Source organism: Manacus candei, unplaced genomic scaffold, assembly GCF_025592945.1.
Source record: "Manacus candei isolate 608988 ecotype Guabito, Panama unplaced genomic scaffold, ASM2559294v1 h1tg000067l, whole genome shotgun sequence".
Lineage (NCBI taxonomy): Eukaryota > Metazoa > Chordata > Aves > Passeriformes > Pipridae > Manacus > Manacus candei.
Window position 1 is genome coordinate 9,530,174 of NW_026138115.1, and position 24,418 is coordinate 9,554,591.

Consider the following 24,418-nt stretch of genomic DNA (forward strand, 5'->3'; position numbering starts at 1 on the left):
CATGGGATTTTTCAGGAACTAATTCTTGCTGCAAGTTCAGTTCCACTAATCTGTTGAGGGACAGCCTGAAAAAATGATTACAGAAGTCTTGAGTATTTTAGGTGTAATTGGCACCATTTATTTTACTTTACCACCCAAGGACTGTTAGAGTGGTTCCCACCTAGCAGTAAGAACAGTGCAGATTACTAAGGACTAGTTGTACTTAAACTTGTCTGTTGCTGTAGCTCCAGGGAGGTAAGTTCCTTTTCTGAAAGCTTGCCAAGTAGTCAGTTTACATCTATACTATTTCAGAGTGGTGTTAGGTAGTTTGCTAGCTAATTTGTCCTCTGGCAACTACTTCTTTTTCTTGCTGTCATAGCTGAAGTATTACTTCTTCTTATAACCTGTTTAATTATATGATACTGTTTGATTATGTGATTAATTCAGGTTCAATTCTTGTGCTCTGACAAAAATAAACATCTGAGCCAATGATAATTGTTAAACAGAAATGTCCACAAGAGTCTTGGGGGCAAGAGGCAGTTTTGGTTCTTATAATGTCTAAATTATAATTCTGAGACAGGTTTAAATGCTTGCAAGTAGAACATATTGCATGTGACTTCCTATAGTGTCTGATTTGTTGAGAATGTTGGCTGGTCTCTGCTTCAGGATTTTATTTCAGAACACAATTCTAAATTCTCTTGCCACACGTTACTGCTTTTGCTTTAGGAATTCCTTCAATTTGTTTTTTAATTTGCTTTAAAAAATAATCACAGCAACACTATGATGAAGCTTATTCTTGCCAAGTTCTTTTGATATCTTTTGTGAGGCTAATTGCTGCAAGGAAAGTGTCATCAACTAACTCTACAAAGAATTTTAGTCTTTTATTTGGGCTGAGGTAGCACTAATATGTCTCATTACTAATTCTTACTTTCCTACCACTTCTGTTTTTAGAGTTGGAGTCCTTGCAGTTATATTTGCACAGTGTGGCATGAATAACATTTATCTTAGATTTAGATGTAAAGAGAAAACACTTTGAATCTGGCATTGCTATGCTAGGCAGTTTGGATATGCATGAGGGGATTGGCCACAGGTTAAAATAACTGAAGCCATGTTAAGTTGTTACTAAAATTCAGTCAAGAATTTTACGTATAATGAGCAAAGTGCTCTGGCAAATTTGACTCGCTGCTTGGCTGCCAGGGTACATGAGAAGCGGATGTGTATTATTCTGGGGTTTGGCAGCTTGGACCTTCACCTTTTGTGGACAAAGTACCTCAGCAGCTTCAAGCCATTTAGGCTAGATGCCTCATATTTAATATATGCAGTTTGTTGATGAGCAAAAGTTACAAAGTGCTCACTATTATTAGTCTCTCAAACCAATAGACTTGAAATTTTATTTTCTGTTGTAGGAGGCAGCTAGAACTGAATTAATGTGTGTCATTTTAGTTTGTATTAATTAGTGTATGTAGTGTTTTCTGCATCTAGTAATTTATAAGTTTTTGATGATTCTAGGATTTACCAAAGAGGGAAGGAGTTTCTGAAAACTGAAACTGTGAGGGTGGTCAAGCATTGGAACGTGCTGCTCCTGGAGGTTGTAGAGTTTCCATCTGTGGAGACAGTCAAAACCCCAATTGGATGCAGTTCTGAGCAACATACTCTAGCTGATCCTGCTTGAGCAGGTAGATTGGACTGGCTGATTCCAGGACACCCATTCCAACCTAAAGGGTTTGTGAGAAGTGAAAGTCATACCTCCCACATCAGTAACAGCTATTTTCAGCACACTGGAACATTTTGTCTTTTCACACAAAGAATAATAAATCTGTAGAGCTTCTTTTGCATTCCACAAATGCCTTTTTCAGTGCTGTTGTGCAATAGGGAAAGGTGCAGAGTGGATGTTTCCAGAGTCATTATCTGTGCAAGATGCATCCTAAAATGACCTCATTGTATTGACATTTCTTAATGATATCAATTCCTGATGCTTCATAGGTGATTTATGTTTGTTTGCTTATGGGCGTTGCCAACCTGTGGTCTCTCATGAGATTCCTTCTGATGGTCTTTGACAAGCCAATACAACATGTCAGCAGCTATCCTACTAGACCTGGGCTGGTGAGGATAATTCTAGGATCTCATTTCTTGGACAGACCATAGATATATTAGGTACTCTCAGATCTGATTGTGCAGAATCAGATCAGGAGATCATCAAAACATTTGGAACCTCTGTCTGGAGTTGAATGATGCTCATTGTGTTACTAAGGTTGTGCTAATTGGTAGGCAGACAAGATTCAAGAGGGCATTCTTACCTTGCCAAGTAGTCTGTTTTGTGACATGTACAAGCTGTTACATGTCCCTTGCTCAGTAGTTCAGGAGTAGCTGTTTGATTACTGTCTTTCAAATTTACCCATTGGTTTCTTGCCTCTGCCTTGGCTACTTACATCTTTGAGACGCTATTCTCTACGTTCAGTCACCCTGTAGCCCTGAAGTACCAAAGCAGTCCAATAAAGGTGTTTCCTCTATTAAAAAACTTCTCTAAGGCAAGTTCCAATTTTCATTCCTACTATACTTACGTGCCTCATTGGGGCAACAGTCAGTTTCTCTTTCCTTCTTTGAGGATTACTTTTAGTGATCTTCCTACAGAGAGTTTCTTTCTTCCTGTTGATGTTTGACTTTCATCCAAGTCAGGATATTATCTTCTTGCATTTTATGTTCAGTGCTGAAACTTTACTTCTGATTATGGAGAGCAATCAAGTCTTGTCCAAGACTTCAGTTTATCAGTGGCTGCAATTGCTGCCACAAACTATCGAGATTGGTTACAGAAGTCTCCTCTAGTCTGGAAATATACTGTGCTAAAATATTGTAACGTAGCCGGAAATAACTTAAAAATGTCTTTCAGACACCTGCAGGCCATCATCTCACATTTTAGTCACAGCTCCGTCAGAATCTCTGCCACTGGTACAGTATATGATAGTGATGCTACATTTGATAAAGTAGCCCTTTATTCACATCTGTTTTAAAGACTCAGACCCTTTGTTGGCTAATTGTAATGACAGGGAGTGCTTGGAGTCTTCTGTCCTATGGATTTTTAGATCTACGTTTCTTAAGGAATGTTGTTATATATAATAATGTTGTTATATATAATATATATATATGTTATATATAATATATATATAATAATGTTGTTATATATAATAATGTTGTTATATATAACACTTGATGTGTTATTTTCATGCATAGTAACCTTCCTCCAAGTCCTTAGTAGCTTACTGACTTCTGTATCTGAGAGGCTCTAAAGGACACATGTAAGGCTGAACATTAACCTTGTTTCAGTCACATGAGGGAAGATGCAGGTTGTCATACAAGTGTGCCAACTACAAAGACAAAAAGTATAAAAGTTGATTGTTGATGATGTAAGTGCACCCAGATTAAACCTACAAGCACACAAAATAATTAAAGAATTGAGTTATTAGGAAATAAGTTTCCTTCCACTTTAACGACTACGGATTAATAATTTCTAAGTTTCAGCAACTATAACATCTCTAATGGAATTTACTCATTTTATGTCTTTGCAACTATTACTAAATGTTTGGTTAATGCTGATTTTAGGAGCCAGCATTGGCCAGATTTGAGGCAGGATGGTCTGCAAACCCCTCTTTTTTTTTACTGTAATATCGACAGCATTCTACTGGTTTAATATCTCTCTCTCTTTAAAGCTTGAGTTTTCAGGATCTTATAAAAATTTTTTTTGCTGTAGAAAAGCCGTCTCCTGTAGTTCGATAAACATTGACTCAGTTTAAACCAGTTAGTTTTAGCACTGCTTTTACTACCTCCATAAAATGTTTATTCATGCTGTTGTTCTTAGCATATGTATCTTACTTCAAAGTCTCTCTGCTCACAGGATGAAACCTGCTGTTTGAGGCAAAAAATGACTAATCAAATAATTATAATACTGTCATGGCTGTGCACAGAGGAGCAGCCATTTTAGCTGATTTTATTACAATGTCATTTTGTAACATGCTTGTGTCCCCATATTGCAGAAACCCTTTGACATGAGCTAAGACTGTTGTGCTCACTTCTGTACAGATACTGTCACTGCTCTAGACAAGTTTAAATGATACACAGAGCAGGGCAGTATGAAGAAATCAGACACCCTGTTAATACAAATACTGTTTTATTTGCTACAGCAAGGCTGGGCAATACTACTACTGTGATATTTGAAGTGCATATGCAGCCTGATCAGTCAAGTTCTTTTGTAGCCACCAACACAGTTTCTATTAGTAGAATAATAAACTGTGAAACGTATGCTATTTTGAACAATTAGTAAGATCTTCTGGCAAAGTGCCTCCATTGTGGCCTTCCTATACTTAAAGGGAGCTTATAAGAAAGATGGGGACAAACTGATAGGACCTGTTGTGATAGGACAAGGGGCAATGGTTTTAAACTAAAAGAAGGTAAATTCAGGCTAGATATAAGGAAAAATTTTTTTACAACAAGGTTGGTGGAACACAGTCCCGAGCTGCCCAGAGAAATGGTGGATGCCCCATCCTTGGAAACATTCAAGGCTAGGTTGGATGAGGCTCTGAGCAACCTGGTCTAGTGAAAGATGTCCCTGTTCACAGCAGGGGTGATGGAACAGATGATCTTTAAGGTCCTTTCCAACTCAAACCATTCTATGAGTCTAACAGATTGTATCTTTCCAGTCATATCAAGAGACATCATCTCTTCTAGGTGAGAGCTGTATATCTTAATTACAAAGTTCATGGGGAGAGCAGGCTGCCTTGGAGTTCTCTAAATGCAGCTGGTAGTTGCAAACAAAAGTAGAAAGTGCAAATATAAAAATACTTCTCTAGGCTCTGGAATATGCCAGAGGCTTCAATCTCACCAGTATGTATAAACTCAATGAGTACACAATACATGCACCCAGCTGTTTTTTGGCATGCCTTTAGACTCCACTGGAACTGTTTAGTTTGATAGCAAATGCAATGACAGATACTTAATATTACCATAAATTTTGTTTCTCTGAAACCTTTCAGTGCCAAGAATATAAGCCATAATTTTACTTTTCTCCTTTTTCCATTTCTGATTCTCTTTGGCTTTACCATTTACAATTTTTAAAATCAGATTTAACTGTTCTCCTCTCTCCTTTAAAGCACTGAGCATTTTTACCATCACTCTCTGCAGTGGCTCCATACTGAGTACCCGTGTAATCCAGGCAAATCCCCTGCATATAGTATTGTTAAAAGCCACAGTCATGGGGTTAAGTCAGAATGGTCATGAGCCAAGCCCTTCACCACTTCTCCTAAAATAAATCGTTGCTAATGCTGCTGCCATATGGCCATGAACATGAGCTCTCAGCGGTCTTTTGATTTCCTCATCCATGCTTTCAAGTGCTGGCTCTTAAACTGGGCTTCTCCTCCCATGTTATTTGTAGTTTCTCTCCTGAGCAGTGAAGTGGGGAAGCATGCAAGTATGTCAGAAGAATAAATAACTTGACTCAGCTGTCCCGTTAGCGGTTCCTTAGTGTCTCCTGCATGGCACGGCAGTGCAGGCCTTTTCTGGGGAGCACGTGCTGGAAGGTCACCGCCGCCCTCGGGTACTGCAGCCCTGGACTGCTATTCGGGTGTGCAGCACTGGCTCCTAGTGGAAGGTGCCCGGTCCTTCTGGTGACCCCAGACTCAAGACATGCAGCCCAAGGACTTCCATTTTCAAACTTGCTTTAAACCTAGATTCTCCATCAGCCCTGCAGAAAAACTCAGTGAGTCAATTCTGTCTTCTGACTGGTTTGATAAATACTAGAGTTTGAACAATTAAACAGTAATAGAATAGCACTGACTTAAGGAATTATTCTAATTAATTTCTCTAAGTGTCTCATTGTTTTGGCAGGTCCTCTTGGTGTTTGCTGATGTGAACTGGTGCTTTCTTCCTTGTGAGAGGAAGAGGAGGGGCAGACACTGATCTCTTCTCTCTGGTGACCAGTGACAGGACCTGAGGGAATGGCCTGAATTTGTGTCAGGGGAGGTTTAGGTTGGATATTAGAAAAAGGTTCTTCACCCAGAGGGTGGTTGGGCAGTGGAACAGGCTCCCCAGGGGGGAGTGGTCACAGCACCAAGCCTGACAGAGTTCCAGAAGCCTTTGGATGATACTCTTGGGCACATGGTGTGACTCTTGGGGAGGGTCCTGTGCAGGGCAGGGAGTTGGACCCAGTGATCCTTGTGGGTCCAACTTGGCATATTCTGCGATTCTCTGATTTGTAATGTAAAACTGGGGGAATATAGTATTCTGGCCCATACATTTTAATGTGTCTCTGTGCAATCTCAGGTTACGTAGTATAATTGTATGTAATACTTTTCTGAAGATCTACAATGAAAATCTGCAGACAGCATCTGAAGGGGAGAATGTAAAATTCTGATTGCAAATATTGGCAGCCACGCGGTGTTCATACAGGCAAACTTGGAGGAAGCAGACTGAAACATGTGGAGCCACCTTGTCCCTGGAACTGAAATAACGAGATAGGAAACATATTCTGAAAGATAAGAAATCTGTATGTAAGATAAATATAAGTATGTATAGAATTTTCTTTATTAGCTTTTATAGTGTGATCTCTTAAAAGAAACCATTGAAACTTTGCTTTATACCTCCATCTTGTTTATGAATTGTAAATCACTTTTTTTTTTTGAGGCTGATAGGGTAAGTTAGTGTAGGTGGTCATCTTTCCATTATTGCCTGAGCAAGTGCTGCCTTTGTCAGGGTTGTACACGTGAATAGGTCTTGATCCCTCTTTCTGCCTTGAGGTGTGAGTTCATGTCAGGAGCCTTCTTTCTGATAAATGATATTACAAGCGTCTTAAAATCATCTCTGGATGAAATCAGCATGTCCTAGGTCCTTAAACATCCAGTACAGCATTTTTAACAGCACTGTGCTCTCCCTGTTTCTCTTAGTGAAACTTTTCCTTAAAAGGTAAAAGTGCTGGCATTTAATCAATGTTGAACTGGAATTTTGTTTAGTGTTCCAGTGTTTAAAAAGTTTAAAATCTCTCTCTACTTTCTCTGGTTTTAAGTTACTCACTGTAGTCCCTAATAGGTACGACTTTGTTTCTAATCTGACCCTTGCTTCCAGGCAGATATTCTTAAATTGTGCTTGTCCTTTCTGCTACTTGACAAATCTAAAAACATTTCGGGTCTTTTTGTCAGCATGCTAATGTTATTAGAAGTTATGCTTGACTTGTGCTCTTCAGGAAAAGCCTTCAAGAGGAGAGATATCTATATCTTGTATGAAAAACATGTTTATGGCAGTAAAATGGTAGTAGTGCTTTTATGTCTTCTCAAAAAAAGAAATTGGCTGTTGCGTTGTTTTTTTTAATGATGAGGTATTTAGAAGTTTAGTGTCCACAAAACAACTGGACTTATTATGTTAACATTGCAAAAGATTTTCATAAACCCTTGGGAGGCAACTTTGCTTCTGAAAGCTTAGTGGAGAATCTGTTAAATCAGCACAAGAATATTGAATTCCTGGTTGAGATTTGAAAAATGCTTGTTTCCAAAACAGAATATGCTGAATTATGTCTTCCACTGAAACAGCCAACCAAAAGACAGAAATGTAGGAATAATAAACAGAATGAAAATATAAGCCTTTGCAAAAACAAGGGGATTCTAATGTGGAAAAATTTACAAGCTTGATTATATTATAGCATCACTCTGACTTGAAGAAACAAACTTCTAGAGAATGATACATGTAACCAAGTTTTCCTCAGCAGTTTACTTTGATTTAAGCACTTCCAATGTCTGAAAATACAGGCTTTTTGAAGTAGAAATTCTCTCTTATTTTCTTCTGTGTGGCCCATTGATAGCAAGGTATACGAAGAAAAAGCTCTATCCATGCTAATGAAATAGTGCTTTATCTTCCATGTCGTTGATACTGGTGCTCTCAGAAAAGCAATGACAAAATGCTGCAGCCTGGTCCATATCCTTTCCATGTAGGGTGTATTTAGCCATCTTCTGTCTGGGGACCAGGACACAATGGATCACTTTGTTCTCTGTGCCTTCATAATGGATTGTGATCTCTTTTGGTTTTGTTTTTTTGATTGGTTGGTTGGTTTTCTGGGTTTTTTTGTTTGGTTTTTTGGTGTTTTTTGTTTTTGGTTTTTTTGTTTGGTTTTTTGGTGTTTTTTGTTTTTGGTTTTGTGGGGGTTTTTTGGTGTTTCATTTTTGTTTTGTTTTGCTGTTTGATTTTTTTGTTGTTGTTTGTTTTTTGATTTGGTTTTGATGTTTTCTGTTATTTGTTTGTTTTGTTTTCATTGATGGTTGGCTTTTGATATCGTACATGTCTGGTAAAAATTTTAGTAAACTTATGTAGTCAAGGACTTCCATAAAATTGGGTTGTAGGTTGGTCATGCCATTTGGAAACAATGGTGGATAGTACAGAACTTGACCTTTCCAAAAGCTCTTTTTATTTCACACAACAGTCAGTAAACTTTAGTGCTCAGGTTATAAAACACCTTTCAGCATTATTTTCTGAAAAAGGAGGTTGAGATCTGTTGCTTTGATGATTTTTCATACCATGTGTATGCTGCTTTCTAGCAGGGCTGATGCACAGGAAGTTCCACCTGAACATGAAGAAGAACTTCTTTATTGTGCAGGTTAACTGCAACAGACTGCCCAGAGAGGTTGTGGAGTCTCCCTCACTGGAGATATTCAATAATGATCTGGATGCAATCCAGTGAAATGTGCTTAGGATGACCCTGGTTGAACAGGGAGGTTGGACCAAATGGTCCCTACTGTGGTCCCTTCCAGCCTTACCCAGTCTGTGATTCTGCATATACACACACATAGAGAGCCATAATTTGCATAATCTTCTTTTAGTTAGATTTTTTTCCATTTTTTCTTCTAAGAAAGACCCAAAAAATTAACTTGTTTAGTCCTGGGAAGGCATTTGTTACAAGGGAAGGAAAAGTTTTATTAGATTCCTTGAATTGTGGCTGTCAGGAGAGGAGAGGACAAGAGACCTGCCCGGCTAAGTAGTCCTACAACATTGATAGCCCTCCAAGCAAAATATACCTGCTGAGGTCATGCTAACATCAGTAAAGTTGTGGTATTTGTCAGGGTAAAGTTATTGCTGGATAAATCCCTTCCTTGACTGAAATAAGCTATACTAACTGAAATGACTCTGCCACAAATTAAGGATGGCACATCTGTCAAGTAGGTAATACAGTGCTTCTCACCTGTAACACCTCTGTGCTGTCAGTAGTTTGTAAGATGGGACAAGCTTGAAAAACAATGCAAAATGAACTACATTGGAGACTGAAAGTAACTCTTTTTAAAGAATTAATAGAGTGTTTTCATTTCAAAGATGCCTTATGGATCTGTTATAATAACTTGCCATAATCATCTTCTTGCAGTGATTGAAAATGTCTTTAATATGCCTCAGCCAATCTTACTAACAAAACCTACTTCTTGTTAAACACATACTGAGTCTTACCAGAGGCAGTGTGCTATCAGAGTACATCTTCACAAGTTCTCACAGAATTCTCTGAAATCTCTGCTAGTAAATGTTTTAATTTCCTTGATCACATAATGAATACCAAAACTGAAGGTGTTCATTGTGTTACAGCATGAGCTGTTATTGAGGGCCTGAGTAATTGAGGCAATAAATATGTATCACAGGTGGAACGATTCTGCATGTACTGAATTGCAATCTGTTCATATAAAGAGGTTTTTTTATTCTAAATTTTTCATTTAATCATTATAACCAAATATGTTAGTCTTCAACTGGTATGTAAGGTAAAGGATGAAATTGCTTAGTTTAGCCTCACTGTCCATGTTGACAATAAAAGAAATAGGTTAAATTAAGACTGCAGTAATAAAACTCTAATGCGTTGAACAGCTAAAAGATTGGTTAATGGAAGAATATAGAACTTCATCATAGCTATCTAATGTGAACTCATATTTGTTGACCAACAAGAGCTTGTGCATACAGTTTACAGTTTCACTGTTTAGGAACCATTTTTCAAGATGTGTCCTACTATTTTACTTTGAAGTCTTTATAAGAATTAAATAAAAATGTAAACATACAGCTTCCTTTTTATTGCCCCAAGAATCTTTGTTTTAGATCCAGGAGACAGTGATCCCTAATGTGACAAGCAGATAAAATCCTGCTTGTGTGTTTTTGCCTATGTGAAGTTGGTTTGCCCCTCGGAGTTCAGTGTCAGCTGTTAGTCTGTCTGTGTACAATGCAACTTGCCTTTTATTTCTCCAGAAGCTGTGCTGATGAAGTGTTGCACTGTTTGGAAGAATAAATGTGTGATTGCTCTCCAATTATTGCCTAGAGATCTGCTGGGGGAAAACAGATACATCCTGGTTGAGCTGATTTTCTTTTGTGTCCGTACCATCTATGATAGCTTATTCTTCAGCCTTAATAGATGGCAGAAACATTACAAATATTAGATCTTTGTGGCCACATAACTTCCACAAATTCTAGAGCTTCTTTGTAAAGATGATTTTTTTAACATGGAATAGAGAAGTTACACAGACATCAGGTCTAAGAACTGTCTCTTTTTTTCTTTTCTTTTTTTTTTCCAAAGGCTAAGTTCATCCTAGTCTTGCAAAAATTTTTAACTGCTGAGCAATTGTTGTTTATTTATTAAAATGCCTTTTGCAAACAAGGGATGTCTCAGAATCCTTGAAGTATTTCAACTGTTACTTTAGGCATGAACTGCTATGATGAGCAGCTTGTTGTCCACCAGGACCCCCAGGTCCTTCTCCGCAGAGTTGTTTTCCAGCAGGTTGGCCCCCAGCCTGTGTTGGTGCCTGGGGTTATTCTTCCCCAGGTGAGGACCCTGCATTTGCCTTTGAGTTTCAGGCAGTTCTTCTCTGCCCATCTCTCCAACCTGTCAAGGTCCTTCTGAAGGGCTGCACAGCCCTCTGGGGTGTCAGCCACTCCTCCCAGCTTGGTGTTGTCAGTGAACTTGCTGAGGAGGTGTCTTCCCCTCCATCCAAGTCAGTGATGAATAGGTTAAACAATACTGTGCCCAGTATTGAACCTTGGGGGACATCACTAGTGACAGGCCTCCAACTGGACCCTCTGCCACTGACTACAACCCTCCAAACTTTGCCATTCAGCCAGATCTCAATCTACCTCACTGTCCACTCATCCAGTCCACACTTCCTGAGTTTGTGTATGAGAATATTGTGCGAGACAGTGTCAAAAGCCTTGCTAAAGTTGAGGTAGACAGTATCCACTTCTCTCCCCGTATCTATCCAGGTTGGTCAAACATGATTTACCTTTAATAAATTCGTGCTGACTACTCCTGATCACCTTCTTGTCTTTCATGTGGATAGAGATGGTCTCCAGAATGAGGTACTCCATCACCTTTCCAGGGATTGAGGTAAGGCTGAATGGCTGGTAGTTTCCTGGGTCCTGCTTCTTGCCCTTTTTCAAGATCAGGGTGACATTTGCTTTCTTCCAGTCCTCAGGCACCTTTCCCGATCTCCATGACCTTTCAAAGATGATCATGAGCTGCCTTGCTCTGTTATCCTCCAGCTCTCTCAGCATTTGTGGATGCATCCTGTCAGAGCCCATGGTCTTGTGGATGTCACCTCTGCCTAGGTGTTCTCTAACCCAATCCTCCTTGACCAAGGGAAAGTCTTCCTTACAATATTCCTTTACCCTGCCTGGTCTTCTGGTTCTGTTGTAGTTTAGTTAAACGGGAAGGTTTTCAGTGATGAGTATTTCATACCACCACGTAATTTCGGAGTGTGGGGACTGCTCCCATCCGAACTGGACTGGGGGAATACTGTCCCTGGGGGTCTTAGAAGAGGTGGGTCCCTGGAGTGGAGCATCTCAGGAACTCGGGAGACAGGAGATAAAAGGCAGGTGCAGGCCAGAACTGCTCTTTTGGTACTGGTTTTTGCTCGCTAGAGGACTGTGGACTCTTGGAGTCTTTCCCAGAGCGCTCAGCCATTCCTCCACTGTCGGACCAAGCTCAAACTCAGGGGAATCACTGTAACGCTGCTTTTCAGAGCACTTTTGAAGCTGTTGTGTAATAGGCTGGGAACCACTACCACTGCCAGCTAGGGCATTCCCTTCTCCAGAGTCGCCACCATCTCAGCCGCAGCCGTTTTGCTCTCTCATCCACACAAAGTGCCGCCGCCCCACAGCCTGAGCCCACCAGTCCCAGCACCACACTGGGTCACCACCCCACCCACACACCCACGTGATTGCTACGCCAGAACCCACACCAGCACCTCAGCAGCATAAGACTTTTTTGGATGAAATACCCTTCCAGGTTTTGTTTTAACCTAGAGGGGAAGGGGGTAGCTGGGTAATATTTTCTGCTATTTCTGTTTGTTTCTTTCTTTCTTTCTTTCTTTCCCTATTTAGTGAAATTGTTATTTTCCTGTCTTCATTCACACTCCTCATAATTTTTAACCTTATTTATACTGAAGGGAGGGAAATAATGAAAAAGGAGGGTTCATCTCACCTTCCAAATATATTGTCACTAAACCAAGACAGGGCCAAAGGTTCCTGAGGGCTGGTGTTGTCAGTGAAGACCAATGCAAAGAAGACATTCAATAACTCTGCCTTTTCTGCATCCTGTTTTCACTATAACTTTTGTTTTTCTGAGCAATATGACCTCTAAAACAGAGACCTTCACAAGTGAAATATCATTCTTTTAGCCTGTGGGAACTTGTCCTGACAGAAACACTAATTTACTTTTCAGGGGTTGCAAGGAATATGCATCTTCTGCTTTTAGATTCATAATGAAATGCTTTCTCTAGGGTGTTGGGTTTTTTTTTTTCAGGGAGATGCTATCTCCATTTTTTAAAGAATGTTGCTTGCCTTGTATATTTGTGACAGGAGAGTGTTTCTCCCCTATAGATGGCATGTGACCTTTACTTTTGATATGATAGCACCATTTTCTTTAGGAGATACATGTGCACTTTAGACTAAATGATGCCCAGGCTGCTGCAAGCAGGAAGTGTTTTACTGAATTGCAAGAGCAGTCTTGATATGGCTGCAGTAAACTTGTGAAAGGGTATAGAAGTAAAGGAGAAGTCATTAGTTAATCCTCTAATTCCAGTGTTGGTCTGTCAGTAGCTAGTTTTAAGCCATTTACAGGACCCGTGAGGGACTTCAGATCAGTTGATCTGATAAGCAGTTCTAGTTTTTTAGCCTTTTGAAGAACTCAGTTCCAGTAATCATCCCTTTCTTCCCCCCTTCCTTCTCTCCCTGAAGGTCATCACATTCCAGTTTCCTAGATGAAAGGCTGTTACCAGAATTATTGCACAACTCCTATGCAAGAACAATTGGCAGAGTGGTGTCTGATCTGGCCTTTTTTTTCCATGGTCTTAAAACTGAAGCTGCATACTGCCAAAAAAGCTGGCTTCTGGAGAATTGCTGCAGTCCTGGAAATTTTTTTAGGCCTACAGTTGAGCAGACCTGGACTGAGCTCTGAGCTTCAGAAGATGCTTGCGCTTAGAAGGGACTTTGAGGCCCTCTCTGAATGCTCAAGCACTGTTTGGGTACAAGTGAGATTAGCAGCTGCTGTCTCCAGGCACTGCTTGGTTTGTCTTTGTGGTCCCAGAAAACATGGTAGAACTGTAGTAGCAGTTAACAGCCCACTACACTAGTGTGTACCAGTGGGACTGAACCAGCAAATGTTAGCAGAGCTGAACACTGGGTATATGCTTGTTGTGTAATATTGCAAACCCTATTCAATTAGCATGTGGCATCACTCTTTGAGTGCAGGATTTTATATAGAATAGGACACTAAATATGTTGAAGTGCAGAGAAGAGTAGTTGCACAAAATGCATGGATGCAGGGAGAAAGGCAATCAGGACAAGGAACCTGTGCTCAATTCTTGTTTGATTCCCAGTGGTTTGCTTCACCACAGCTACAGTTCTCTTCAGATGGTAATGACATGGGGTGGGTAGTGAGAAGACGCCACTGAATATATTTTCAAGTTCTTGGTAATATTATTGTAGCCACAGTGAAAAGTTTTTAGAGAAATAATAATTTCAGTAAATTGCCTGATGGTTCTAAAGTGAAGTAAAATCTGGCAGACTTTTGAGACTCACAAAGCTGAAAAAGGCAAGCGTTTTCCAAATCTGTCAGTTGCTGTAATAGGTGATTACATCTCTGTAGAGAACTGAAAGACTTGTGCATGAAAGTTGTTTGCATCTCAAAGCACTCTTCAATCTATAAGGACAAATCTAGAATCATAACCTCTTTTTATTGGAAGGAGTTTAGGGAAGACTTAGTGAAGCAGTTGCCAACTACAAATTAAGATTGCTCTTTAATCTTTATTTGGAAGGCTCCCAACAACATAGAAAAGGGTGTGAATGTGTAGAGGAAAAACCACAAAAGTGATGAAGTTCCTTCTGCTTAAAGCACTGTAAACCATGCTTTATGGGAACTTGGAGAAAATATATGTATGGCAAAAGCTGCATTCCTTGTCATGGGAGAAGGGCTGATTGTACATCACTTACCTGAAATGACAGAAATTGATGCATTTCTGTGTAGATGTGCAGATGCAGCTTTCTTAGAAGGTACCAAAGTAGCTTTTTTCTGCATGTAGTTTGCTGTGGACACCTGTGTATTTATTGACTGCCTCAGTGTTAGAAATGCAAGTAGTGGCTTTTGGCCCACTGTTGTTAGTATCTTGCAGTAGGCCTGTTTCTTCTAATTTGACTGGGTTGTTTGGGGTTTTTTTAACTTCATTTTGTAGTCTGAGGTATTTAAAATAACCAAATAATTGGTCTGAAAACATAAGAGAAAGCTGAGTCTCCAGTAGAGGACCTGATCTTATGTGAACCAATTAAAAATTTAGTTTCATAAGCTCAAGATGCCTTTGTGTTTCACTGAAATCTTACTGCTTTTTGGGGAAGAGGAATTAAGCTTCTGCAGAAACTCTGGGGGGAGAGAAGATTAAGAAATAATGCTCTTAATGGAGAAGAAGAAATGTCTTAAATGGCAGTCAGTGCTGTTAAAATACCAGCTCCTACCCCCTAATGATAGGCCAAGTTTTACAAACTTAACAGGTTTCATCCTTTTTTCTTATGCCTTTGATGGGATTTTGCCTTTGATTGCCTGGTTGTGGGTGGAATGTCTGATACTCTCGGCAACAAATACTATATGTTCTTAAAATTACATTTGTTCTGGCCTGGAGCAGAGATATTGTGGGTGTTGGATGTTTCTTTGAGACCTGACATTCCTTTTAGTTAATCACCTTATGTTATCTACAACTTTAAAGAAAGATGATTAAAAAATCTAGCAGCTGACTTCACTATGTGGAATAGATCCACACTGCTGTACATTTAAAGGTTTGGTATATGAATCACCCATCTGGACAAGGCACTATTTGGATAATTGGTTATCCAGAAATATATTCTGTGGATCAGAGACAAGTAATTATAAGTGTTACTTATTATAGTCTCATCAATGGCATAATGCTTAATCTCTTAAGCACATTAGAGTATTAATTGATCAGAAATGCATTATGATCTGCTTAGGTGAGATGATACAAACCTTTTTCTGGGTAAAACAGGAATGTAGTACACTGTGTTAGGCTAGAATTTAATTAAATGATGAACAGGTTGTTCTATGCATATCTGAACAGCTGAAATATTTCAATTATACTATCTAATGTCCTGTGTACTAATTTTGACAAATGTCAAAAAAATCCATACAGAATTTGTTGAATACATGATAAATCAGCTGCTGCCAGTTATGTGAAGTGAGCTGGATTATCAGAAGTAATTGGTTTAATTTAAACTCAGCTCATTTTAAGTGAAAAAGGTTAGGGAGCAGCCACGTGATCAGTTCAGCAAGGAGATCTAAAGAGGAAAGTAGTAATTTATATTAATACAGACAAGCAGGATAAAATGTGGTGAACAGCCCAAGCTGATTCAATAGGTTTCCATTAATTATTCAAAGTGTAAGCAAACTCTAAGATGCAGTTACTAGTGAATTTTGAGAAAATTTTGAATCTTGTTTAAAAGCAGCTAACTGCCTTGTTTTGCCAGGTACCTCTTGATTGAAAACCTGATATAGAAAACTAGGGAATGCTTGGGCTTGATGGTTGTGCCTGTCCTAGTCCATTCAGCTATAGACTTGTCAGAAAATGCATGATCAATCTTGATTACATGAGGGAGAAGAAACTTCAAATTCCAATTTGCATTTATATTTAATGCTTCCATAAACACAGGTGGCACATTCATATTTTATACTTTAGCTGAAGGTCTTGTGTTGCAGTTATGCACGTGACTTTTGACAATTGAGTTCAGTCTTACCTTAATTTCTTTTCTAGGGAGAGCACGTGTACAGCAGCTAGCAGAGAACACAAGATATTTCAGGAGACGACTGAAAGAGATGGGCTTTATCATCTATGGAAATGAAGATTCCCCTGTTGTGCCTCTGATGCTGTACATGCCAGCAAAAATTGGGTAGGTTTATCTGTCTCCTTTAAAGCCAGGATGGTACAATATTGTTTTCTAAATATAAGAACAGACTGGTTTGATTTTTGCTTTTATGATCATTACTGAGTCTTATGAAATATGGAAACATCCTATAAAAGTGAACTTGAGAAAATCAAGGCTTGTAGCTTGGGGCAGCAAGGAAGCACTTTGAGGAAGCAATTTTGCCACTACGATTCATGTTTTAAAGGTTTGGGGGGGGTGTTGGGGGTGGGTGTGTTGCCATTCTGTTTATATGTAAAGTGTATAAATGTGCTAAAGAGGAGTTGAAACTGAATGGAAATTAATGTTAAAAGTTACTGGAGGAAGTCTTTCAACCAGCTCCTGAATCAGAAGCAGCCAACATTTCCAGAGATGAACTTTGAAAATTAAAAAAAGGAAAAGCAGAGGGGACAAGACATGATTGGACACAAGAACATGTATTTAATGAATCCCAAGTTTTTAAGAGGTCTGGATTTAATCAGTCGGGTATTAGTATTGTAAATACTAGTACAACTGGAGCACATAGCTTTATAAATACTTATGCATTTGTGGGGTGCCTTGCATATAATTAAGGCTAAAATTCTGCAAGGAGGATATAATGTATATATTAAAATTTTTTGCAACATAAACATGAACCCGATTTCGAGGACAGCTTGGCTTTGACTGCTGCTTTTCACTGTCTATATAATGCAGTACTCAATAAACACTTTCAAATTTGGAAAGCGTAGTTTCATTTTAAGCCTTACTGAACATCTCTAGTGCTTTACTAGCTCAGCTAGGCTTCAGTCTGGCTAAGCACTTTGGTTCTGTGACAGAACAAGCATCATCTAGTACTCTGCACAAAGGCAGATAAAGTCTTTCTCCACCCTTCTCAGTGTAACACAGGTTGAAAGTCCTGTTACCTTTACAGGCCTTGCTGGTCTGCAGTGTGCACCATCCAGCACACAGAGGCATACTGTTTCCACTGCCCAGCTGCTCTGCCAGTCAGTACAATCTTCTCCCTGGAAATGTTGATTAGCTGAGCAGTTGGACCACTAACTTGAAATGAGCAAGAACAAAGAGCCCTGACAAGAGTTGGCCCTTAGGATCTGCATCGGGTTTACTTGATCCTTTCTTTGTCCCTTGTAGTCTGTTTTTACAATAGTTTGAGGGTACTAAATGGATACAAAATGAAGTGTATCAGGATGCACCTATTTATAAGGAAAATAGTTGTGGCAGAAAATTTAACAACCTAGTAAAAGAATGTTATTTTTATACATCCTTATAAGCCTCTTAAGTTCATTGCTACTTCTCACAACAAGGTCAGTTCAAAACAGATTAACCATTTCCTGTGGCCTGTAGAAACACCCACAATTGCACTGCCATTACAGAAAGGATCAATATCTTTGTGCCTCTCGTAGCATAACTCACAGCCACTAATTTCTTTAATCTTTATTTTATTGAAGATAGTTCAATAAAACAGTGTGACAGTTGTATGACATTTTTGCACCTTTCTTTGAAATATTTGGTGTCATATTAGATGATTTCACAGTTTACTGTGGTGATTCAATGGTTCCCATGACAGGCTTTTAAAAAGTGGTAAATTCTATGACACATTACTGTACTTTAATCAAGTTCAATTGGCGATAAAACATCTTGAAACTGCAGAAACATCTGCTTTGGGGCATTGCAGCGTGAGGGATTCCTTATATAGTCAAACGTCTGAGCTAAAATCCCTGTTTCCTATCGGAAAGATTTCCAAGCTTAAGTTACAAATCCATTTAGAAACAGCCTGCTATAAGACCAGTCTCTGCCACATATAATCTTTCAGCTTTGTTGGAACTTAATACAGTGAAACCTTTTGAGAAGGACCACCTCTTGGGAGTGAATTAAAAAAAGGCTTTTGTGAGCAGGCATTCTGCCTCTAAAAGAAAGCACCGGAAGGTCCAAATTGTGTTGTTACAGGCTTGCTTCAGCAAAGGCCTGTATGCATTAACACACTGAGACCTTCATGCTCTGGCTTTGCTGCCAGTGGAATAATTGCGACGATCTTGTTCTCTCTGGCAGTGCGTTTGGACGTGAGATGCTGAAGCGGAACATCGGTGTTGTGGTTGTGGGCTTCCCGGCCACTCCCATCATCGAGTCCAGAGCCAGATTCTGTTTGTCTGCAGCTCATACCAAAGAGATGCTTGATACAGTAAGTGTCTCATCTTCCTTTTGCTCATGCCTGCTATAAACAGATACAACTGTCTGGTTTTTGTGCACTGGTTCAGTGTTTGGTACACAAACTAATTGAACCTAATCTTCGAAGTCTTTTGTAGTAGACCTGGCCATGACTCCATCTCTCTTTCCTTGCTTCAACAGTGCAGAATGGCTGCCTACAGTAAATCTCAGGACTTTTCCTTTTCTATTTTAGATTATGTGAAGGTGACAGTCTCATTCCTGTGAGACAATGCTTTTTCCCCTCTTAAGAGGCTCTACTTTGCACTGAACCTTTTAGAAGGAAAAAAATCTGCTTTTACTGACCCTAGATGCTAATGGTAAGAAGGAAAAAAACACCTGAAAACCTCCAAAACATTTATATTCTTCTCGGAAGGAAGCACATGATTACTAGTGAAAATTTTTATTCCAAAGATTACTCCAGTTCTTCTTTACAGCTTCTGAGCACTTTTATCTTAAATAATCTTATCCTAATGAGTCTGTGCCATGTGCAATGCCTTACTGACTCCTGCCCGCAGTAAGCATGTTCCAGAGGGAACGGAGGTCCTCTCTGAGGAGGCCTGCATCACAGTTAGGAGATGCTGCCTTAAAAAGTAAGGATAGCAGTTATTCTCTGACTAATAGAGTTGAAAAAGGATTATATGAATAAGCCTGACTATTCTTAGTATGTTTTGAAGTGGTAGCTACATTCACTCTTAAGTCTTCTGAATAATCTTCTTTGATGGACATGGCATGTATTAGGCACTGTCAAAGTTTTGCATTGTGTTTTTTTCCCCACTTTGAGGGTCTGTGACTCAGAACCTAAACTAGGTTGAGTCATGAACTCGGACTTCATGAGAGTAGACTCTGTCCTGTTCAGAGACCTACTTGAAAGAATCCCATAGGATACAGCCTTAAAGAGGAGGTGTCCAGGACAGCTAATTGATTTTTTCCTCCTCCCTTCTCCCCTGAAGAATGATCCATCCTGACTTACAGGAGAGTGAATGTGGGAAGCCTGCATGGATCAACAACCAACAAAAACATGTTATGGAAGCATATAAAAAGGAGGTGCAAGCAGGAACAGGAGGAATTGAGACATAGTTCTGAGCATGCAGGGATTGGGGTCAGGAAAGCCTAAGCCCACTTGGAACTCAGTCTGTCAAAGGACATGAAATGCAGCAGGCAGGGCTTTTATGGGTAAATTAGTAGCAAAAGGAAGAGTAGAGAAAATATGGGAGGCTGCTGCTGAATGGCAAAGGGAATCAGGTGACAAATGACATGTAAGAGATGAGGGTACTCGGTGCCTTTGTTGTCACAGTCTACTTGTGAGGCTTGACTCAGGAATCCTGGGACCATAAGATCAGTGGAAAAGTATGGAGCAGTGAAGACTTACCTTTAGTGTGAAGGAGGCTCCAGTAAGGGAATATTTAAACAAACTGAACATGCACAGGTCCATGGGAACTGATGGGGTGGACCCACAAGTGTTGAGGGAGCTGACTGCAAGGCCACTCTTGATTATCATCTTCAGCGGGAGGTCATGGTGACTGAGGGAGGTTCTGGAGGTTTGGAAGACAGCAAATGTCACTACTCTCTTCAAGAAGGGCAAAAAGTGTGATCTGAGGAACTGCAGGTTGAGAAAGCTCACCTTAATCTTGAGAAGATTGTGGAGAAAAAAATCCTTGAAAGTATTTTTGAACATTTTGTGGACCAGAAGGGGATTGGGAGTAGTCATCATAGAGTTAGAGAGGGGAAATCATGCCCAAATATGATCAGGTAGGTAACACTTCAATATATAAACAGCAAATGGGACATATAAACAGATATTTACTAATGTCTTGTCAAAAAAAAAATAGATTCAACCTTTTCACACTTCACTGCTGCTGAACTTCCAAATCAACAGCTTAAAATGGCATGCTTTTTGTATTTCATTTTTGTTATGAAAATTAGTAAGGCAGTGAGTGGTGTGTGTGCAGTTTGGTGATATATGTTTAGTGTTGTTGAATAGTATTAAACAACCTGCCATGTATCTCTAGTGCTGTACTTGCTGCTTCTCAGTTGTTTCTGTCTTGTAAGACCTGAGAGATTCTCTAATGTGACACTCCAGCAACAGACTGCTTAAGGAGTTCCTTCCCAGCTACTTGTCCTGCTGCTCTTCCCTTAATTATCCAAATTCAGTTGTTTCTGTTCCAAATAAAAATTTTGAACCAGTATGTTTGGAGAAGGCCCTCTCCTTCTCTTCCTTTCAGTTTGTATAAAATGAATAGTATCAGAGATTTGGCTCAGAGCACAATAATAGAACTGAGTACATTGACACAAATGAGGGAGTAGTAACTTCTGGACAGGTGGACATGGAGTCCAGGATGAATGGGTAGGATGTGGGAGGAAGGAAAAGAAAGAAAACTGAAGTCTCTGAAATCATATTGCTGCAAACTGAGCTAAAACTGAAACTGTACAAACTTGATACGCTGGCACTACCTGGGCAGTCATGCAATCATGCAGTCTTGCTGTTGGTTAGGTTCTTGTCTTCTCCTTTAGTGACTAGCTTGAGCCTTTACTTTAACAAGCTGCTTTTGCAGGGTCTGTATAAGTACTACACATGCTCTCTTCCAAAACCTATCTGTAACTTTTATTACTCTGCTTAAAAAACCTTTTCTCCTGTCAATTCACTTACAAGTCTGTCTGCATTTTCCAGAAAATATTTCAAGTTTCATGCTTTTAACATAAGATTCATTCCTAGAGTACCTCTGTAAGTGTTAAATCCTCTAAACTGACAAAATGCTTGTTCAATATATTAGGGTTTGTCTACCCAAAAAATTAATCCAGAGGAAAATGAGGTGTGAATTTTGAAGTGAATGAAAAAATCCTGATTTAGCTCAGTATGTGCAGGCTTTGTTCCAAGTTAGTGTAACCCACTTTAAGGTTCAAAATAGCTGCATGCTTTGAACCCAGAACATTGGCGAGAGGAGTTAGTAAGGAGCAAGTCTTCATGTCAGTGAATTTGTGTTGTGTTTTCTTGTGATACAGTGAAAAACGATTGATTTCAGGCAGCTAATCATTTAGGCAGCTCTCAGATCTAATCCCTCTGCTGAACTGTGGCAACAATATCCAGGAGGAGAAAGAACTAAAGTGAATGGATTTGGAGAGAGCTGACAGAGCTTCAACTCAGCAGAGAGGACAACTTGATAGCCCATCTGTGTATGTGTGGGTGCTAATTAGGGCTCTTATGGCATTTTTTCTAAACAAAATTTATCTGAGTTTGAAGCATAGGGAAGAGAAGCTTGTCTTGCAAATGCTGATATTTGTGATACTTCCTTGTTCTTATTAATTAAACCCACATGATGGGAAACAGTTCTTAGTTACAATTTTAACTGTTTTATGTAAATAAAACTTCCTTGCCTGAAAATATTTGGCCTAGGATCAGAGTGAAGTCCCTCATAACCTGTATCCCTGTAGGCTGATGCTTTCTTTTCAATGATGAAAAATATATTACACTCTCCTAAAGTCAGAGTACACCAATGCCATTTCCTTTGTAGTCTTTGCTGGTCACATGGCCCTTTTTGTTTTAAATTAATAAAATCCTAAATCTGCATTCAAGAATAACAGTTAACATAGTCTTTCAACAGAAATTCAGCTTTAAATTGCTTCCATATGGGATATTTACTTAAAACTCTGGCAGACTGTGCCCACACTTCTGTTTTGTTTTGTTTTTACCGAGGTCCAACTTCTGGGTTTGTCGTTCCCCCAGATTTTAGAGTGGAGAGGTTTTTGCTGCCAGATATAACAAGCATGAGGGGCCATTGTTTAAAGAAACAAAAACTTGAACTATCCATCCAAAAAGAAAAAAGCATGTAGGGATATTAACCCCCATCTGCCAACTGTCCTCAAGAGACAAGCATTTGACCCAGAACATGTTAAAACTGGAGCATTAATGTTGAATTAGTGACATTCTGAAGGAGTGCTGAATGTACCTATCTTAATAAATTTACAGTTCAGGGAAGTGAAGGATGCCAGCCTTTGAATTAAAAAACACATTGGGCTTGAACATAATCTTCTGATCTCATTTCTTTGTTACTTGCCTATATAAAATAATTAGCATGACATACTGTTGCAGATTTGTCTGCAGCAACTCATTTATTTTGTACCTTGCTCCAGGAGTGTTCTGTAGAGAAATGAAGTTTATGGTTTGACTTTTAAGAGACCCTGTTGTGAACCAGTGTCTTATCAAAGAGATTGCAACATAATGGAACCATGATTAGCTGAGCCAGGACTTTCCTCATTTCTGACGCTGGCAGATGTTTGATCTCTGTAAACTTCATAACATTTGAATTCAGGTCAAAACGGCAAAAGTTTGTGCTAATTCACTAGCAGTGTTCTGGGCCATCAGTAGCCTAAGTGTGGCCTTTGTGGGAACCTCTGTCAGTGGGACTTGCTTTCTAGGGAGAAAATGCTTGGGGTTCTACCCAGAATGACTGTTTTTTTCATTCCTTGGATTGTATGGCCAAATCTCCAATGTCATGTTGTTTACGGTACAGAGCTTGCATCACTAGTTGTATATGGACAATGCAAATTAACCAAATGTAGATGTAACAAATGCATTTATAGAACTTGTTAGCTTGCTATTGCAATTTGCCTTTTGCTTATCTTGCAATTTAAAAAATACAGTAGATCAGAGGTGGTATGCTAACACATATGTTGTTTTCATACTGAATGATGAATGAGTTAAACCTCCATGTAAATTTTTTTCTGCTTCAGCTTCATTACCTCCAGGAAGGAAGGAATATTATTCTCATTTTTTCTGTTTATGAATAGTCATGGGCTTTGCTGGATAGTATGATCCTTCTTTGGAAGGGGAGTAGTCAGGTGGATGCATAGGCAGTCTCAGTTAAGTGACCAGTGCTGTTGACTTTGTCTCAAAAATCCTGAATGCTAAAATCAAAAAGAAATCCTTTGCACTTCTGAGGTTACCGGCTTCTAGCACAGTAAAATCTGAAGTGAAATGGCTGTCAGAGTAGTCTGCAGGCATGCAAACAGAAAGATGTGTTGATAATGTACTTGTATCTGTCTCCTCTGCTGATCTACTGTGGTCTCCTTGTCAGGCTTTAAAAGAAATCAATGAAGTTGGGGACCTTTTGCAACTGAAATATTCCCGTCGCCGTTTGGTACCTCTCTTGGACCGACCGTTTGACGAGACAACATATGAAGAAACAGAAGACTGAAGCCCTTCCATGTGCCTCAGGGGGAGGGACACAGCCCATGGGACACTCCGTGGCACACAGGCCACAGCATCCGTGAACAACACACTTATGACTGCTTAGCATAAAAGACATTTCCTCACAATACTGAAGTGGCCACATCAGCTCTAAATGGCATTTTGTAAATAGGGAGAGGATTTAAAAAAAAAGCTTTGATTCCTATGTCTTCAGGGTCTGGCCCTAGAGGTGCTTGGCTTTACTTTTTCTTGTTGCTTTTTTTTATTTATTTGTCTCAATGAATTCACAGCAACTCAAGTTGGCTGTGGCTGATCAGTTCAGACTTTGTATGCACCATTAGCCTCCCAAATGCTGGCTGAGATGTTGTAAGCATGTGTGATGCTGGCATGGCAGCATTTCCAGTGTCACTGCTAGGTGTCTGATCTTCCCAATAAGGAATGAGCTGACCTGTCTGTTCTTGGAGACTTCCTAGAGAAACTGTTGATTGCTAACTTCGACATATTTAACAAGATGCATAATCAACCAAAGTTGTTTTTTTTCATTTGCAGTTACTTCTGTTTAAAACTTGAATTTAGCCTTTTTAAAATAAATGTGTTGCTGACATGTCA

At 39.5% G+C, this 24,418-nt stretch overlaps 1 protein-coding gene across 1 annotated transcript in view; it reads left to right on the plus strand.

The window, feature by feature from the left end:
* The window catches only part of SPTLC2 (serine palmitoyltransferase long chain base subunit 2), a 74,840-nt gene extending 50,422 nt beyond the window's left edge, over positions 1-24,418 (plus strand). The window contains exons 10-12 of the mRNA XM_051806370.1: positions 16,275-16,410; positions 18,469-18,598; positions 23,697-24,418. Coding sequence (XP_051662330.1) covers positions 16,275-16,410; positions 18,469-18,598; positions 23,697-23,816 — 386 coding nt within the window. The 3' untranslated portion in view covers positions 23,817-24,418. The remainder of the gene's footprint in view (positions 1-16,274; positions 16,411-18,468; positions 18,599-23,696) is intronic.